Raw genomic sequence first — 19907 nt, forward strand, 5'->3', positions numbered from 1 at the left:
GTCCCTGCTTTGTCCTGTCTCAAGGTGATGCTCTGCAATGTCTCAGAACAGTGTGGCTGGCGTTCCAAGGAGTTACAATTGTCACATGGAATCGGGAGCTAAGAAAGGGGACTGGCACATTTCTCACTGTGTTCCCCATCTCGGGGTCATGTGCTGGGCATGGAGGTCAAGGCCTCAGACCCGGGGAGAAACAGTGAGTGGAGGAGATTTAGGGACAAAACAAACCTCAGTTTGGCCCAAGGGCCCCCCACTGTAACAAATCCGGGACTGGGAGTCAGACAGACTACGGGAAATAGGAGGAAAGGCAGGGGCAGAGCAGGGCCGTGGGGGCCCAGCCTGAGGCAGCCTGCAACAGAGAAGAGAGAGCAGTCAGGGTTGTGAAAACTCCGCCCTCCTTCTGGTCTTTCAGCCAGGGGCTGGGAGATGAGAGAGGCAAGGTGGCTGAGGATAGGCAGGTTGAGCACCGCACGGTGGTCTGATAGGGATGGTCTGACCAGCCTGCTCCTTAGGCCTAACTAGAAGTTGTTCTCTTGTCTGTTGGAGTGAAGACGGCCAGCATGATGGGGGGAAAAGTCAGGGACTAGGTTCTTAATGAAGGTACATTTAGTCTTTCGGGGGTCAAAGGGAGAAGGGAAGGAAGAAAATGATCTTGAATGGCAGAAACGGGAATAAGGGGATAGAAGTGAGAGGTGGGGTGAAGAGTTGGACCCTGGTGCTCACCGTGGTGTGGAGCAGGGTCCCGGCTCTGGCTCACTGCTCTCCCTGGTCCGGGGGATAGGGGACGTGGGGCCCGAAGAGCCTCTCATCCCTCTGCGAGTCGGCGGTGAGCCCCGGCCCAACCTGGGCCTAGCCTGTGTGGACAGGGGGTAGGCTATGAGGCTGGATTCTTCCATGAACTTTTTTGCTTCTAGGTTTCCTTCTAGTATCCACACGTATGAGTGTAGTATAGGTGTCAACACGGGTACTGGGACCTTGAGTTCCTGGGCACTGTTTCTAGCTGAGAAGGTAGGGCAGGATAATAGCTAGAAAACTCTTGGGTTCAGTCTATGACTATACATTCCAAGCTTTACTTAACTAGGGGAGTCAGAAGGGTCCAGCATTTAACCTTCATGGCTATACCACGGTCAAGATCTGGCTGAGGAGAGAAGCACGGTGTGGAAAGATGTTGGAGGATTAGTAGGTCTACCTCAGAGACTTCGTTGCCCCAGCCCCTGCCAGAGCTTAAGCTTCACCTATCCAGTCAGCTTCTGCCTATACCTAACTTCAGTCAACCTAGTATGGGGATCTGGACTGAATCAGAGTTGGTGGCACAGCTGTTCCTAGGAGCAGCAACCAGATGTGTTACCTGGGGAATCCGGGACCCCTCCTGGCGGGAACTCTCCTCGGGCAGGTCTGGGCAGAAAGAGAGGAGAAGCTAAGGGCAGGGGCAGGCAAAGCCAAAGCTAGCAGGCTGAGGTTAGGGTATGTCTGGCAGGGATACTGGGATTGGAAGCAAGCAAGAGACCTGGCTGAAGGGGACGGGGGTGCAGCACTGGACAGACAGGCACTCAGGCATCAGAGCAGCTCTCTGCTATGGTTGTGGGGAGAGGGTGTAAAGCAGTGCTGGGCATTTTCCCTCCCACTACCCAGGTGAACAGCGCCTTGCTGGGCTCTGCCAGAGTTGCTATGCTGGGGACTGGGGAAGACCCAAAAATGTTACCTGTAGTCGGGTCCTGATACAGGGGATCCGAGGTCCAGCCCCTAGCAGACCTTTCCCAATCACCGTGACAGCCTCTGGTTTGTCCCCTGAGGATAGGAATGAGCAGCTACTCCCTAGGGAATAAAGGAACTTGATATCAGGATGGGGCCATGGAGAAGAGGTAACTTCCTTTAGATCAGGGTTTCTCAACATTGGCAATATTGACATCTTGGGCTGGATAATTCTTTGTTGTGGGCGGCTGCCTTGTGTATTTCAGGATGTTTAGCAGCATCTCTGGCCTCTGCTTAGCAGATGGCATTTCTTCCCCTGCCTCCTCCCCACTGTAACAACCCAAAATCTCTCCAGACAAATGTCCGCTGCCTGGCAAAATCGCCCCTGGTTCAGAAGCACGGCACGCTCTAGTCTGGTCCGAGGGGTAGAACAGGAACTTGAGCTTGAATCAGAACCCACTCAAGCTGAACTACTATGAATTTATAGACCTTAGAGTTATCCCAGTCATATGTGTGAGCATTTAGGGATCAAGTCAGCAGTACCCAAGACTGGTGGATTCAGGGCTACCCGTTGAAGAGTTAACAGGTTGGGAGTAGTGGGCTCTGAGGGAGGTAGAAGATGTTAGGCTGGAGTCTTAGAAATCATCCCCATCCAGTGCTTTACATGGCTGGGTCTATAACCTAAAAGGAGAGCAGACGGTCTAGGCTCTATGTGGATGATATGGTCACGTAACATCTGCGGTGATGACAGGTGAAAGGCCTATGCTTTTTTCATCCTTCAGTTTTGTCTAAGTTGCCCAGCTCCTGGAGTCAGGGAGCTTGAATAAATAGCAGGTAGGAAAAGTCCTCAGGTTCCTCAACTGTAAAAATAAGGATTAAATGAGATAATGTGCTTAGAGCAGTGCCTGCCACATAGTAAATGCTCAGTAAGTGGTAACTGTTATTTTATTACACAAAGATGTTCACTAAACTCCAGCTTCCTGTACAAGGGCATTGATGTTAGGGATTTAGGATAATCCAGGAGGATAACTGATGCCCCTGGTCTGGAGTGGCCTGTATTACATCAAGTCAGGAATGAGGTCCAGGTCACATGGCAGCCTAGTCAGGAGTCTGGCCTATGCCCTGGGAGGTAGGGAAGGAAGGAGGTTGGCCAACCCAGATTTCAGTGGCGGTGGGTACAGACCTGATATGCTGAGTGAGTTGGGCAGTAGGCAGGAGCCCACGTGTAAAGAGGCTGTGTTAGAACTAACAGGAGTTGGGGACGCGGACGGGCTGCTTGAAGTAGGGCGATGGGTCAGTGGCTGCTGCCGCCGTCTCCTGTCCTGGCTTCGGGGCTCTGAGTGGAAGGGACAGAAGCAGATAAAAGGGCAAATAAGTGAGGCATTGTCACTCCCCTGCCCCACTGGCCTTCCCTTGTCAGCAGATGCCTGTTTTCAAGCTCGTCATCACACCAGCATCCCCCTTCTGAAGTAAGTCTAAGATGGGTAGAAAGAACTAATAATTTATTCCAGCTCTCCAGTTTTCATCCAGCCCTCATCCTACTTCACCTCTCTGGAGCTAACCAGCCTACTCACCCACCAGTTCATTCTTCTGGCGAAGAAGTTATTGAGCTTGGCTTTCCTAGGTTCTCCTCTTCCCCCTAACGGCCCCTTTTCAACGCCTTGTCCTGCCCCTACATGTCAGTGGCCCCCACCATTTTACCCTTGGTTCTCTCCTGCTCTGTGTACTCAGAACTCCCAAGTCTCCCTCTTGCCCTTTTTTCCCTGAACTGCAGTTCTAACTGTCTACTGATCGTTCCTACCTGCCACTCTCTCATGACCCAAACAAAACTCATGTTCTCCCCTCCCTTTTGTTCTCCCTGTCTTGGTGAAAACTCTGCTAGAAACCTTGTTTCATCTCTTGACTCCTCCCTCACATTTAGATTTGTGTTTAACCCAAATCTGGAGAATTCTCCCTCTGCCTTCACTTGAATTCCTCCTGTATTCACCCGTGCCATTGCCAGCATCCAGATACAGGTCTTTTATCTCTCATCCAGGCTTTTGAAAAAAATTCCCCACTGGCCTCCCCAGCTTGAGTCTCTTCCCTTTTACAATCCATCCTTCACACAGGTGCCAGAAATTATTATTCTAAAATAATAGAATAATTTATTATTTATTATTCTAAAATAAATTTATTTTAATCAAATAAAATTTATATATAAAATAAAATTTATAAATTTATATTTAATAAATTTATTCTCTTTATTATTCTAAAATAAATATTATTCTAAAATAAGACCTGATCAAAAGTCATTTTGGCTCAGGCAAGGGGGAGATACTGAAAGTCTTTTAAAGGATAAAGTCTAAACTTTTTAACATGGCATTCAGAGCCCCGCCCACTGTGGGTCCAGTCTACACATCCTTAGTAGGATGCTGACTTGATCCTTCACACCCTCTGCTATAGCCTCTAGGGCTACTAGCTGTGTGGTTCTGCAAAGTCTGTTTCCTCTTCTAGTGAAACTTCAGACATCTTATACGTCCCATCTCAAATGTCACCTCTGTGACGCCTCGCTGACCATTAACAGTAGAATTAATTCTTCTCTTTCATTGTCCTTTGTTCACTTGGCTAGTAATTGTTTATGGTTTCTGTCTCCTTAACTAAATATTAGTACATGTAAAGTACTTAATACTGCCTGGCACATAGTAAGTGCTCAATATTCTAATTGGAACTTGAGTCTCTTGAGGGTAGGGACCTTGTCTTTTCCAATACTGTACATCCCAGTGCCTGTAAAGTACTGCCTGGAAAACCAGAGACCTTAATAAACATTTTGTTTACCCGGCTAGCAGACACCCACTGTAGACCATAAGCTGGCTCAACAATCCGTCTAAGGGCATATGGTTATACTCTGTGGGGCAGCTCTCTTGGTCCCTTCTTTGTAGCTAGAGCCTCACTGCTACAGATTCTGAAAGGTGGGGTCCCAGTGGGGTAGATGTTGAGGTAGGGAGATTTCTCAGGCTTGGCAGGTCCTTCCTTTTATCACAGGGGGACAGCAGGTACCAAATGTTCTCAAACGGAATGAGCTATTAACCTTTGTGGAGCTGAATTCGATGGTGGTTCCAGATGCCAGTTGACTTCTAACAAAGCAACATGCGTTACATATGAAAAGGCTCTAAAGTAGAAAGTAGGTGACAGTAACTTTACCTTGTCTAGCTACACTAGCAGTGACAAGGCTACTTCTGGAATGTCCCAAACCAAATTTAAAAAAACTGATACTTGCATGAATAAGGATAAGAAGAAAGGGAGAGATCTCAGGATGGAAGCTACTGTAGCTTTGAGGAGTTTGCCAAGATGCTGGGTACCAATTAGAATCTAAGACCACAGACAGGAGTCAAAAACAACCAGACCTTAGGGGGCTAGTAAGAGTTGGCACAGCGATGCCAACACAACAACCGAAGTCAGACTCATGGCCACAGTCACATAACTTGAAACATTACCCACCACCAATGACTTAGAGACACTGTAGAGCCTAGACCTGGGTAATTCTTTGGTTAAAATAGGGATGTCAAGATGATGTCAAGTGATAGTGCACACGAGGCAGAAATAATGAACTTTAATGACAGAGGGGGAAATAGCAGGAAATAGATGATCTGAGAAATATCTATACACAGAAGGATGTTGAAACCATGTTAAGGGATGAAGCCTCACCCCACCCCAAGGAAGGATAAGAGAGCAGGCTAGAAATTGAGTGAAGGCCTCTGGGACATTTGTAGGTTCTAGTAAGGAACTGAGTGGCACTTAAGAGGATACAAAGCAAAACAGGCAAATGATATAAAAAATGCCAATGTGAAATGTAAGTATCAAGGGAAAGATATTAAGGATACAACTCAGGAATCCTGCCCCTAAAGAGAGTTTCAGGGTAGGAGACAGGTTCTAGTTTAGGAGAGAGGCCTGATCTGGAAAGTAGAAGGCATTTAAAGGTAACACGTCATCACTTAAAAGACTGTCTTAAGGTTTGGGGGCTGCCTGTGAATTTGGCAGCGTGAGCACACAGCCCAGTTTCTCATGTTTTGGCTTCTGGGCCCCGGTATAGTCCAGGCCTACCCAGTCTCCACTGTGACGAGAATTAAAGGGAGGAGCCCCAACTCTCTTCTTTCTTGGCTCTAAGCTAGAGAAACAGGGCCTTAAGGCTGAGTGCAAGTGATAATGTGTACAGCTCTGCATCTAGAGGTTGTGAGATGGTGTTTTATGATACTCAGCCACTAGGTTCCATTTGGGAGAGGCAGGACAGTCCTCGGGCAGGGGCCTGAGACATAGAGCCAGACCGACCTCACCATTGTATGAGTCAGAATGGATATTCTAAGGGCTCACAGTTTTGAGGGGCAGTTGTGTAACCTGTGCCTAGGTCGTGCATCATCCCTCCAAAAACATCTTTAGAACTGTCCCTACAGGTAGCACCCCAGATCTCACTGGATCCCTAGGATGATCGCAGACCTGATTTATGCCCTGTGAGGGGTGGACAGGCGAGACAAGCCTTCATTCAGCTTCAACGTCTTGCCTTTTACTTGTTCAACAAATATTTGCAGATCATTTAATAAGTGCCAGGCGTGGTGCTAGGTACTAAGGGAATAAATAGATGTGTTAGGAGACATTTCCTGCCATCAAATAAGTTTTACTCTGCTATTTAACACAAAACTTTTGTTTGCAGGGGAAAAAGTAAAAGTGGTGATGGTGCTGGAGGCACTCTTCCTGTGTCCTTTGACTCACTTCTCAAAGGAGCCTCCACTCACCATTGGCCTTTAGCTGCTCTATCAGAAGCTGCTGGTCAGCTGAGACAAGGCATCACAGAGGCCAGGAGAGAATTCTGGTAACCTCAGCTTTAAGTGCCAGAGCTGGGGCGGACTAGAGTGGCCATGGTAGGCTGATGGCTGAAGGCTCCCCGCTTTACACTTAAGTCCCTTGTCTTTTACACCAGTATCCCACTGGGTAGGGTGGAGGCCTAGGGAATAAGTTTAAGTTATTGAGTGACACTTGCTTGAATCCAGGGCCAGGACTGGTATGAAGCGAGTGAGGCGCCTAGAGTGCATAGTTTAAGGAGGCCCTTGCCTGACCCTGAGAGCGAGTGCCTTCTTAAATCACGTGTCCTAGGCACCTCACTGGCTTCCCTCTAGTCCGAGCCCTGTTTTCATCAACACACAGGCAACAGAAGGAGGAGCCCGTTTACTATCCAGCCCCTCCCCAGCAGGTCCTCCTCTGCGCTGTCTGCCTCTGCTTGTGCACCAGGAAATCGCACACTTCAGCTGCTACATTAGCCGTTCCCCAGTGAGCTCTTCCTCCTGCTCCTCGGTGGCAGCTGCGGATAGTGCCCTCTGCGCCTCTGAGCCCCGCGGTCAGGGACGTGACCACGGGTCTGGGAAGGCGGTTCTCGGGAGGAGAACGAGGTAAGGAAGATCCTGGCACTATGGTCAGGGGCGCTGGGAGGCAAGGCTTACTCAGGCTCTTCCAGCCTCCTGCCCCAGCAACATTCCTGCTCACCCCAAGTTGGCTACTTTTTGGCTTCTAAAATGTCATCCCCCAGCCTCCGAGGACAGACCCTGCCAGACTAGTTCCCTGAACTTCTAACTTAAGCTTCTGGCTGGGCTACCTAGATCTGTTCTGAAATTTTCTGTGTAGCCCAATCTCATGTTCTGTTGTGGCCAATAAAGGATGGTCAATTAAACGTATGGTTAAATATGATAAAATTTTTATACATTAGTGGGAATTTTCTTACAAATAAGTTGGTACGTCAAAAAAAAATCTTGTCAACGCAATCCCTGTTTTGGGATTTGGAAAGTATATTTATAGCTGCTTTTATAGTTAGAGATCTGAGGGTCGTGTTCTTCCTATCTCGGAAGACAAAGTATGCCCAGATGTGGCAAAGGCCCAGGGGCCAGATGTGTGGAACCAGGAAATGTCACAGAGCTACTGCATAGGATAAATCACACAAACAAAGAAGTTTTTCTAAGGGTTAGTTTAAGATGCCATGTCCACATACCACAGCTACATCACAGGTCCCTATCCCAAGCCAGGGCCAGTCTCCCATGCTGGAGTCTTATCAGGGACTTTGAGATGAAGTGGTAAAACTGTAGCACCAACAAATGCTCAGGAGAACACGAGTCAAGATTCCCAGATCTGATCTTTCAACTCCTTACAGTTTTCCTGTTTGGTATTATTAGGAACCTTCTTGACCCCCTGACTTTAGACATAGTTTCTTAGTTCTTACAAATATTTATGCAAGTCCCTAGGGTCTCTTGGTACTCAGACCAGCTCTCTTTCTGTTTCTAAGTTCATTTACCTGGGGGAACATGGCTTCTCACTTGGTTTCACCTGTACGTGGATGACTCTTAGATCCAACCCTGATGTCACCTTTTCTACAGTTTGGCCCTTTTTCTGCCTGTATAGCTGGCCCATGACATCCAAGCATGTCTAAAATAGATAAACTCAGCACTTTGCTCCCAACAATGTCTTACGGTCATTGTGACATTTTCCTTCAGCTTGTAGCCATGAAGCTCCCTTAGTTTGTCTCTCTTCCACCACCACTGAATCCTGCCACCTCTATTTCTAGTATGTACATTCATAGACCCTGGTATAGGCACTAGTTATCTCATGTATAAACTACTGCAAGGATCCCACCTCCCCGTCCCTGCTTGATTTCTATATGAACAGTTCACAGATAGCTCTCTTAAACAAATTTTTTGTTCCCATCATTCTCAGAAACACAGTCATTGCCATGTCTCGTTAACTCATAATCTTTGTTTTCAAGACATTCCGGCTTCTTCCTCCCACCTGTCTTCCTGATGTCCACGGGAAGGGCTTGGCCCTTCGAACCAGCTAGTGCGCCTGCTTGTTGTCCTCTCTACGTGGCAGCGCTGGTCCTGGCTATCACTGTCATCTCTGGAATGTTTCTGTTAAAACCATACACCACCACCCATTCTTCAAAACCATTCCTCAACTGATCATTCTTTGGGTGATTACTCTTGTGTTTATCTACAACGGTGGCTCCCCACGTTCCCTGTATGTTTATAATGAGTGTGTGCTTTTATGTTGTGTTTACTGCCCTGTGTCCCCCATAAAGTTTCAAGTCAGTCAACCAGGAATTACTCTGTACCGACTATGCCTATTTTCTATTAGTTATTTGGGGGAAGTAACAAATAAACAGAATACATGTCTCTCACTCAAGGAGCTTAATACAACACTCTGCATTTGGTGGGGGGGCAGGGAAGATGTTAATAAAATATGGACTAAAAACTGCCTAGAACCCTCCAGTGAGGACCTAGAAAAGGCTCTTTGCTATTTCCCTTTTGTAATCAGGGAAGGAGAATTTATGGTGCCAATATTCCTTCTATGAGTTAAAAGGAAAATAAATTAAAAGAAGTAAAAATATCCAGATTTAAAATGGGAAACTCAAGTATACTGGAACACGAAAAGACTAAGTTTGAATAACTGCCACTTAATAGCTGCGCAATCTTGGACAAGTTACCCTTAAAAACCCTCAGTCTCCTCATCAGAAAAGTGGAAATACCACCTATCCCACAGGGTCTTCGTGAGGATTAAATGAAATAAATATGCGATATTGTTTTTTTGTTGTTCACTGTTTAATGCTATTTAAATATAAGGCATTATTATTGCTTTAATACTTTCCTTCTATCAAACAGTGCGCAAAAGTGTCCTTTCCCAGTGAAGACAGACTCTCTAAGAGTGGGGCTTGGAACATAAGCAGAGGTAACTATGGAGCTTCTCAGGGGTAGAACATCTTACTGGTCAAAGCTGGTAAGGCCCGCTGCTCTCTCTCCTGTGGCTGCTCTAACTAGTAGTCAGATTTCCACAGCCACTGACCCCAGTGCATGTTTCTGCTCTGCACCGAAAACTGTTGCAAGCTGAGTAGCAGGGAAGTGCTAACAAGGACGAGTGCAGCTTGAAGACCAGCAAAGCTTAGTTCCAGCATTTAAGCCTCCATACTCTGGCAAGATTGCTGTAGCCCAGAAGCCACATACAATGTTGATTTTTGATTTAGTTTATTTCCAGAAGTGGCCCAGCAACTGTCTCCCTACTATAGTCCGGGTCACTCCTGAGGAACGGCTCTGGAGTCCCTTCCTCTTCTTTTTCCCTAAAGGCCCACCTGTTTTGGGGATACACTGTGACCCAGAATCTCTTATCTTGTATCAAGCAGGGTCTCCTTGGCCAAACCCAGGGGCACAGTTGAGCACTTGTGACCACTGCTGGAAGGGGCTAGACTGTTGCTTTGTAAGCCTAGAACAGGAGCTCTCTGTAGTTGTTCCATTTTTCTTTGGAAGAGCTGGCATCCTTCTGATAACACTTTCTGAACAGGCTCTGAAGCTAGGAACAATTTTAGCCCATAGAGACCCTGGATAGCATTCTCCATCTTTGTATGGTGCTGCGATTTGGATTGTGAGGACATCTTATGTTGCTCCCAACAAGACCGACCCTGTCCTTGACGTGGAGGCTCCATGTCTCAGTGTGACCTGCTCTAGCCAGGGTTTCTTCCTTGGGAACTTTCCTGCCTCCCAGCAGTTGCTGGAACCCAGATACCGTGGACTCCCGCCTATGCCATACACGGTACCGTCTGGAGCTCGTGCCGCAGGGAACACCAAGGTCGCAGAAGAGGCTGTAGGTTCTGCTATATACTAATTTTATTGATTCACCCCTCGGTCCCAGGCCAAGTGTGCATCTTCAAGCTCTCAATTCCCCCAGCAATGCCCCAAACAACTGAACACCTGTTGCAGGGGCTCCCAGACTAGCTTACCTCTGACGGGGCCCAGCACCTGGTGGCTGACCTTTTGGGTGCTAGAGCCCAGGCCTGGCAGCCCTGCAGGCCGACTGCCATGAAAAGGAAAGCTGAGGGAGTTCTTCATCTGTGGAGAATTTTGTTGACTGCTGCTGCTACCACCAGCACTTGTGCCAGTGCTAAAACTTCGCGTGCAGCTCAAGGTATTTTCAGAGCAGGAAACAGGCAGTCCACTGCAAGGAAGCAGATGCCAGTTAACCCTGGGCCAGGGAGGTTGTTGCAAGTCTTTCCCCATGGTCTGATGCTCAGTAAAGCATCACCTCTGGAGTGAAAAGGCACAGGGACTCATTCCAAGGGAGCAGGGAGGGATTTACGTCCATGGATAAGGTACCTAACCTGGGGCATCTCAGGATGCCTGGGAGCCCTTGTTCACAACGTAACGCGCTCCTGCAGATGATACGCTAAGAGCCCTAAGCGCTGTCCCTGGGCAGCTTTAACTCCTAGCGAATTCCCCTTTAATGCCTTGGTGCTGCCCTCGGACCCCTCAGTCATTCTCAACCACTGGAAGCTGAGACCTGCCCCCAGCCGCACCCTAACCATATGTGATTTTGTGCAGAGCTCTGGAGCAGGGAATCCCCTAGCCTGCTTTTCAGGTATCTGGGAAGTACGCAGCTACAGGTAAAAGGGAAGAGGATCCCATTCTCCAAAAAATGCACTGATCTTACTAATTTAAGTTTACCCTGGAAGTGTTCACCACGTGGTCCTTTGGGAAGGTGGGAATCACAAAGATTCCTTGGAACTCCTCGCTCTAGAGCCCTGTTCCACTTTCACAGCCTTTCTCCCTTCCACCCTGCTGGTCTTACTTGTTACTTTTGGGTGGAGTTCGAGAGCCTCTCTTCTTGTTGACACCCGTGTTCACAGTAGTGCTCAGGCCTCGACTGCTGCGCACGTGTTTTAGCATCCAGGCCCGGAGGTTCGTGAGGCTGCTATGCTCTGACAGCACAATTCGGGGCCATGGATTGCATTCTGCCATGTCCAGAGCTGCAATGGCCATAGCTCGTCCCACCTGTGGGGAGAGTCTGGTTTGGCTCAGTGTCTTGGTCTTCCAACCTAGGGTGCTGTGGTTTGGGGTGCACAGCACAGTGGGAGGGAAGGAGAGGCCGGCCTCACATTTGCTCGGTGAGTATCCCAACTTTTGTGCTCAGGCTGTTTATCGCAAGTGAACTTCGAGCTATTCCCTAAACTCTTGCCCATCGGGGGCCCTCATCCATTCCGAGCAGGGGCAGGTGGGCTTTCTGGCTGGCACCAGGCAGGAGCTCTCCCAGCAGGAGAAGGCACTGGCATCTCTCCTCTAACCCACAGCTCTTTCTACTCCTCTTGTGTGCCCTGGGACACCAGGATCATCAGGTACCTCTGCAGAGGGGGTACTTTTAGGTCACTAGTGAACAAATGCAATAGAAGGAGGAAGACGAGCTCAGGGGTTCTCTGTGGCGGGGCTGGGGGGAGGTCAGAATAGTGCCCACTCATCCTCTCAGCACTCTTACAGTCAGAGGCCTGTGCCTGTTAACCGAGGAAGACAAGCACAGCAGCTGAGAGATGAGGCAGCGATAGTGGTGCGCCTCTCCCCAGGGGACCTCAGAGCCAGGTGGCAAGAGTGAAGGCCTTCCCAGACTTTGCGGTTCCCCTTTTCCCCACTCATCCCCTGCACGCGTACCTGCTCAAACTGTTCCACAGTGTATCTGGAGGGGAAGGCCGGCGGGGGAGGGGGGCTGGCACGTCCGTTGTCATGGCAGGCGGCAGGGATGCTGTTTACTGAGCGTCCAGTGTTGTAGTTGCATTCAAGTGTGTAGCTAAGACACAGAGACATTTATCAGACAGGATCTGGACAGAGCCACGGGGGGACAGACTAGGTGGTCTATGAGATAATCATTTGGGAAAAAATAGACACAAATAGAAAGTTTTGCTAATCCCCAGCAACTGGAAATTGACCTTGGCACTTTATCGTATACCTAAGAAGGTCCCCAAAAGGGACCTTTAGTGTCCCAGACTAAAGACAATAACACTAATTGTGAATCTGTCCTTTGAGAAGACTTCGGCTATCCCTGCCCCTTGAATGCCCTCGACTGGGTATTGTTTTCTTTGGGAAGCTATTTCATCAACTGTATCTCAATTTCCACCCAACCTGTGGATTATCCCTGAGGCTTTGTAGATTGCAACCCGGCCGCTTCCCTCTTTAGACTGGCCATCTCTGCGGTCTCGGGCATACATGTTCTTCTCTGAGAAATTGCAGCCCTGGAAGTCAAAGTGGGCTGAGTTCAAGGAGATGAGCTTTGGATACAGCATATTTTCCACCTGTTTGGGCGAGGAAAAAGGCAACTCAGAAGGAGAGACAGAGAAAGAAGGGATGGGGACAAGGAAGAGATGCCAGGCACGCAGCCATGTGCCTTAAACACAGCAGACACCTTCCGAACCATCAGCAGTAGTCAGTGTTTGTAAGTTCTCACTGAATGTTTGACAATATTTCTAGGTGTTGGAAAGGTACGATTCTACCTCTTTCTAAGCCCTTCTTCTCTCCAATAATGCAAAATTCTCCTCCTCCCCTGGTTTCCCAAACCCTAGAAAAGACTAGGATGCCGACAGCTTGGCCCTCTTTCAGAGGTCACGACGTAACGACTGAGCCGTGAGGGCCCAGCGCTGCCCCTTCTTGGCGCTCTCGCTCAGGATAGGGCACCTCCTGCAGCCCCAGGCCTTCCTGCCAGAAGGCCCCCTTCCCTCCACCTGTGGCCTGACCTTTATTTCCTAACCTGCAACACGTCCCACACTCACATGACCACCTGTGGATTCCTACCTGGGTGTTCTCGTCACTAAAGCTGTTTCCATACATGAAGCAGCCCCTCTTGGAAGCATGTCCATGCAGGTCCACGTAGTAAGCAACACCACTCTCTTTGGGGGGGATGGTGTCGGGGTCTGGATGCTCAGCCTCAGTGGACTGTTGTGGCATAATCCACACGCTGTGGTGCTTCGGCTCTGCTGGCTCGGTCTGTGTCCAGGCCTCAGGGTTCTCCCCGTCAGACGAGTGCCCAAGGCGAGCTTCATTTCGGAGATTGTTGGCTTTCTCAAGGTCAGAAAGGGGAGCATCAGGAGGGAGATGGGGACTGCGCTGGTGCTCAGAGGGACTCTGGGAGTTCAGACGGGAGTGCACGTGGTGGTAGAGAAGCACAGCTTTAGCCCCGTAGACGGCCGGGTGCAGGACTGCATCAGGCTTCAGGTACTGACGGTTCAGGTTCACTCCACGCGAGTCTGTGCTGTAGGGAAACAAGGACCAAAGCAGGGTCTAGAGGGCTGGGCCAGCGAAGGAGACACTCGAGTAGATGAAAAGGAGACTTGACTTGTGACACGAGAGGCTGAGAGTGCGTTAGGAAAGAAAGAACTGAGGCAGGCCCTCTCCGTGGCCAGCTGTCAGCCCTCCCACAGAACCCGAAAAGACAGCTCCCTCGGCTCAGCTGGACCTGGGTATTCCAGCTCTTCTCCTAGAGAGTGCCATTAGATGGGACATTCCTTCTCAGGTCACTGGATGATCACATGAACTTGCCCTTGTTAGGGTGCAAGAGGACTGGGAACACAGACGTTAGATGAGAGGCTGATAGTCTTCCATTGAGATGCAGGGCATGAGGGGACTGGGAACAATCCAGGCGGGCTGGGGACGCTTCTTACCGGTAGTGGCCCCGGACTACGCCATCAGGGTTTAACATGGGAATCAGCTTAAAGACAAAGAGGCGACGTAGGGTTTGGGCCCGAGGATCATCAGGTCGAAGGATGAAGTCCAGAAAGCCATTGAAGACAAAGCTAGATGGAGTCTCCCCAGGGTGCACCCTACTGCTTAGGAAGAATATCTGAGGTGGAGAGGAGAGCAGTTATTAGGTCAGTTGCTCTATATTCTACGGTCACCATGTGGGGATGGTGGTGGGATGACGTGGAAACAGCCACTGGACTTCCAGCTGGCTGAGTTTGCAAATGAAGTAGGAGCTGTCACACTTGCCTCAGAATGCAGGCTGAGGCCATGTCTACGGGGCTGAGGAATAACATGGTCTTAAGCTACCAGCAGTGCCTGGAGCTGGGCAAAGGCCAAGGTACTACCTTTATGCTATTTCTACTCACCCTCTTGCCTGTGAAACGGAATGGTCGGGGTGTGCTGGCATCAGGAAATAGCTGCTCTAGGCGGGGCTCTCGATCTTCTCGAAGCCCATGGCAGGAACTGATTGTTAGCAGATCTACACGAAGTCCATCCAGAGAATAGCAAAGGGTCTCCCGGTGGTAATAGATGGTATCTAGGGGGCTGTAGAGGTAAAAGTCATTAAGCCAGGAGAAGTCCCTGAAGTCCTACCAACAGGTGGGCCTTGTCATGAGCCCAGGATTTGTAGGATCTGGTACTTCACCCTAACCTTTGGGGCTTTACAGTTCCTCACAGTTTTAAATGAGGCTGAGGATTTGGGTGGGTCTACGTTGCCAGAATGCAGGGAACAGGACAGGATAAACGTATTGGTTTTTTCCCCAGTTTATGGTGCCCTAGGATAGACTACTTTGCATAGACACAGAGAGTTGGTCTCTGTTGGGGCAGGAGAACAACAAATGTGTGCTGAGCAACGGCAGTGCTGGCGAAATTCTGGGTAACTGATGGGAGCTGGGATACTAAGAGGCTTGAAGTAGGCAGGTGGGTAAGTGGAGTGGAGCGGTGGTAACGCCAAGATCAAGGTCACACAGAAACATCTGTCAAAGGTACCCCAAATCCCACATTCGCTACAGAGAAAAGAACAGATGAGGTTTTGTTTCAGGGCTCTTAGGGCAAGTTCCAGGAGTGGCAGAGGTGCTGTGTGGTCCAGGACTGCAGGACAGGAGTAAGAATGCGGCTGGCACCTGCTATGGGTAGGGTGGTTCTCCAGAAAGCGCTGGTCCAGCTGGTTTAGCAAATCCTGGCAGTCACTGTAGGAGAAGGGGTAGCAGAAGGCGAAGAAGGTGGTGGCCCCACGGCTTTCCACGAAACGGTGAACAAAGGACAACACAAACTGCGTCTCTGTCATCTGAGGAGCAGAGGCGGAAGAGAGAGGGGCAACATGCCTCAGTGTCAGAACTCAGATCCTCCCGGGGTCACCAGGAACCGACCTCACACCCTCATCACTTTTACCAACGTCCCTCCCTCTGAAACTCCACGTGACAGCCAGATCCTTCTAGGCTTCCCGAGGCAGGGGCTTACCTTGGACTCCAGCTGGCGCCAGAGGGACGCTGGTACCAAAACCTGGTGTCCCGCCTGCCTGGCACGCTGTATCGAAGGGACTCCTCTTTCCTTTCCCTCATCTGCTTTTAGCACCCAAGTCTGTCTTTCCTCCTCGTGGAGAACTTACCTCAAAGGTGGGCCGGTCTCGAATGCGTTCCCAGCGTGGCCGGGTGGGCAGTGTGCGCACAAAGGGGGCCATGCCCTGGGAATACAGCTTGCTTTGCTTGTTCATGTTCATGACGTTGATCTTGATGAGTTTCCCTGGAGTTCCTCCCCGGACACTGAAGTAGAACCATGACCTGAGGGCCAGAGTGGGAGAGACAGGTCATTCTACATGGGAGGGTTGGAGAGGAGCTATGTGGGGGGGCTGGAGCAAGCCAAACTGGGAAAGGGCTACTTGGTAGGGAGAGAGGGAGGGAGGGAGAGGAAGGGGGAGCGGGAGGGGAAGGGTAGTGTGCGGGCACGAACTCTCGGAGGGCTAACTGAGGCACGGGTGCGGGGTCAGCCTCTCTTCCTTCTTCCACCCTCCAATACTCTCCTCTTACCTGTTCCCATTCTCGAATTCTGTTTCAGCACAGTCTGGTCGGGTCCACACGTTGAACTCATAGTCAGGGGAAGAGGCAATGCTGCTGGTGGAGGCTGAGGCACCACCCGCTACTCCTTCCCCATCACTAGACACAGATTCCACCTTCTCCACGTGGGCTAGGTTCCCTGAATCAAAGCGAGAACTGAACAGCAATCCCCCACAGCGCAGCTCCATGGTGGGGCTGGGAAAGCATCCTCCTGCCCCACTCAGGCCCTGAGAGCTGGGGAAAAATGGCGGGGTAGGGAGGAGAGGAAGAAAAATGAAAACATGTTCTTTGAGTATCTCTGGGTGAATGAGAGCTGCTCTTAGGGAGTGCCCTAAGAAACAAGAGTCTCTCTCCGCCTTAAAAAAAGGTAGAAGTGGGCTTCCAGCAAAGGCCAAGAATAAGCAGTTTTCTGTCCCCACACTAAGGGTTATAACTGATCTCAAAGGACCCTATTTTACCACAGCTTGGCTATTCCAAAATGAAATACTCAGTGGCTTGAGTATGCTGAGAAACACTAGACTCTAAGTTTCTTTGCAGCCCAAAGATTAGAGAAGCTAGAGAAGTCAGACTGCCCAAATCTAGCCAAGATACACCCACCACCACATGGCCATCTTGAGAGATGGGCCATTCTGGATCTCTGGTTCCTAGACTGGCTCCCCACTCTGGAGAAGAGCATAGTGGAGAGAACCAAGTTCCTAACTTTGGATGGGCAGCTTCCTCTCTCCACTCCTCTGTCCTCACAAGTACTGACCAGGCAGTTTTCTGTTGCTCCCCTGAGCCCTGGAAGGGCTGGTTCTTACTTTTTTGTTATTACCCCATGCCTATCAGGGAGGAAAACTAGACGTGTGGGCTTTGCCAAGCCAAAGGAAACTGGGCAGAAGCCACCTGCTCACCTGGAGACTGCAGCTGAAGCCCAGGTAGGGTGCGGGTCTAGTCCACCCGCTCACCCCCAGTCCTGTAAGCAGTGAGGCCCCTGAAAAAGCTACCTGGTAGTTGTGGGTTAGTAATGGATGTTCTGAGCATCCCTAAAAAAAAGTGGCCAATAGAGACCTACGTGGGGACAGGGGGATGGCTTCTCGACCCACAACTCTGAAGGACCCTCACACAAGGACCGAGACTGTCCCGGCCAGGGAGGGGTTTGTTGGCTTGGGATGGTTCTGGGCGGACTCACACTCGCGGGAGGGTAGGAAAGCAGGGCGTAGCGGGTAACAGGCGAGGCCACAGGAGCGGGGGTGCGGCCGGGGGCACCCCGGGCGAGGGGCGGGGCGGGGCGGGGTGGGATTCCAGAGGGGCTCCGGGCCGCCGGGGGCTGAGAAGGGGGCGGGGCCGGGGCCCGCACTCCGCGCAGAGCCCCTCACCTCTCTCCGGGCCGGTGATCCAGTTCCCTCTCCCGCTAGCGAGGCGCCACCTGGGCCCCGGCACCCGGGCCCTCCACCCAGGACCCAAACAAAACCCGAGCGCCGAGGTGCCGGGACCCCGCTCTGCCGGGAAACAAGAAGTCTCACGCCTATTGGCCGCGGGGACAGCTGGCTACCCGCCCAGTAAGGCTCGCTGCCATTGGCCAGCACGCCGGGGTTCCCTCGCACGTTTAGCAGGCACCTGAGCCCGTGCTGTTTGGGGGCTCGACCTGCGGGCCCGGCGGGAGGGTTCCACCCGCGTCTTCTCAGAAGACGGTTAATGGCCTGCCCACCGGGAGGAGGAAAAGACGAAGTGACCAAGAAGGACACTGGAAAAGACTCACCCGCAAAATAAAAAGACCGTGTGTGAAGCTAACAATTGCCTACCGTACTGATCTGTGTATTACAAAACACCCACCGGCTTCAGCCAGTCTCCCGCGGTTCAGGGATCCTCCAGTACTCGGGCCAAAAACCGAGTGGAGGATGCGGGCATCGATCCCGCTACCTCTCGCATGCTAAGCGAGCGCTCTACCATTTGAGCTAATCCCCCGGCCCTTGCTGGCTTCTTTCTTTTTGCCTTACAGGTTGTTCTGGGGTGTCCACTGACCAGTGAACCGACCGCAATTCAGAACATTCATTTAGCTTAGCACTCAAGTGCAGTGGGACCGCGGGCAAGATTTTTAAAAGCAGACATATAATAATTACACCTAATCAATAATAAGCCTCATTTAAAAGCACAGGTTAACATTCCTTTGCATGTAACCCCCAAGAGAGCGTACCCGTACCCTGACTATTTACTGCATATACGTTTCAGGGAACATCTGCAGTGCGTACGCAACTCACAGTCGGCTTCTAGGTAAGCTTTTCTCCTCTGAATGAGTGTATGGTAAAAAGATCACACGAAGTCCTTCGAGCCGGAATCGAACCAGCGACCTAAGGATTGCCACGGCTCACCCACTACAGTCCTCCGCTCTACCAACTGAGCTATCGAAGGCCCCGCTGAGGCAAGGACCTGCCGTCGTCCCTCTAATGCTTACCAAGGCCTCACTCCAGGGTCTCAGTAATTTTAGGGTGGCCTGGCCCCCACCCTCTAAAGGAACTCCCCGGGGCCGAGCTCCTCCAGGGTGCACAGAACAGAGGAACCCGGAGACAGAAATGTGAGCAAAGGGCGCTGCCAAAGGACCCGCTTTCCAACCCTGGACGAAGGAAACACGAGCAATACAGTTTCCCTTCCGTTTCCTTGCTTTTTACAAAACGATAACCCCACCCCCCCACCAGCTGTGGTTTCTTACAGGACTGCGGACACTTCGAGACCAGGCCCACAACCCTGACTTATGGGCCGCATTTCTCCGGCCGGGCGGGTACGCACATGTGCTCTACAATCGCCCGGCGCCCGCTGGGTTTGCAAAGCCGACCGCTTACGTTCGCTATTTCCGCTCCTCGTTTCTCTCCGGTTTCTCCAGGGGCGCCAGTAAAATCCTACTGCTCTCCTGATGTGAAGGACATTCATTCAGTCAACTAACCCACGTTTGTCAGGATCTCTTCCTCCTAAGAGCAAGAAAGATACAAACCACCGAGCCGCTGGAGGCGAGCCTGGCGGCGCTGGAGCGGGCAACGCGGGATGCCCGGGATTAGTGATTGCGGACGGGGCCCTGAGCCGGGCGGGGAGTCGGGCCGCTAGCATCCACCCGGCTCCCGCCCCTGCCCGCCTCACACCTGCATCTCTCCTTCCAGGGGCCAGGCATGCCAGCCCACAATCCTTTGCCCACCAAAGGCTCACGGGGTTTTAAAACAAAGAAACAAACCTAAAACCCAACTCGTGTGTGAAGCTTTGCTTCGCGGTGTGGCGGGGTGGGTGTGCGGGGAGACCTGGTCTCCATTGCCAGCTCTGCAACCGCCTGTGTTACCCCGAGTCACAATCGCCCGGGCAGATCCAGGTCGGGCGATGGTTTCAAGCCCCTCGCGGCTCCAACATTTTTGGGGTTCTCTCAGGCTGTTTTAAATCCGAAGTTTCTGTTGTCATTGAACGCAACACGGGGTTCACGCCTGTGCCCATCCACAAAGCAGGAGGTTAACATCTTCCCATTGATTTATTAGTTTAACTTCATTCTGCTGCTGCAAATGCTACCATTATGTCCTAGAACGTTAGTTTGGGGTAGTTTTCTTGGAACGGTGATTAGCACTCTCACTGTCTTTCTCTTTCTTGTGGGGAGGCG

At 50.8% G+C, this 19907-nt stretch overlaps 1 protein-coding gene across 3 annotated transcripts; it reads right to left on the bottom strand.

Annotated features, from left to right (window-relative positions):
* Positions 1 to 81: 81 nt before the first annotated feature.
* AGBL5 (AGBL carboxypeptidase 5) lies at positions 82 to 16497 on the bottom strand (the record flags this gene model as incomplete). 3 transcript variants are annotated; one of them, XM_079720871.1, is made up of 14 exons in its annotated part: positions 82 to 346; positions 721 to 851; positions 1700 to 1808; positions 2869 to 3025; positions 10469 to 10683; positions 11314 to 11516; positions 12165 to 12300; positions 12633 to 12802; positions 13299 to 13755; positions 14165 to 14343; positions 14609 to 14786; positions 15365 to 15528; positions 15850 to 16021; positions 16268 to 16497. In XM_079720871.1, the coding sequence occupies 14 exons, from the start codon at positions 16480 to 16482 to the stop codon at positions 175 to 177; spliced, it is 2658 nt and encodes an 885-aa protein (XP_079576997.1). The 3 variants fall into 3 exon arrangements, with proteins under 3 accessions (XP_079576997.1, XP_079576998.1, XP_079576999.1); XM_079720872.1 differs by having other exon boundaries at positions 1700 to 1805; positions 16268 to 16482; XM_079720873.1 differs by lacking the exon at positions 82 to 346 and adding an exon at positions 1346 to 1392 and having other exon boundaries at positions 803 to 851; positions 16268 to 16482.
* Between the last annotated feature and the right edge of the window lie 3410 nt (positions 16498 to 19907).

This window comes from Hyperoodon ampullatus (assembly GCF_949752795.1).
Source record: "Hyperoodon ampullatus genome assembly, chromosome: 15".
Classification (NCBI taxonomy): Eukaryota; Metazoa; Chordata; class Mammalia; order Artiodactyla; family Ziphiidae; genus Hyperoodon; species Hyperoodon ampullatus.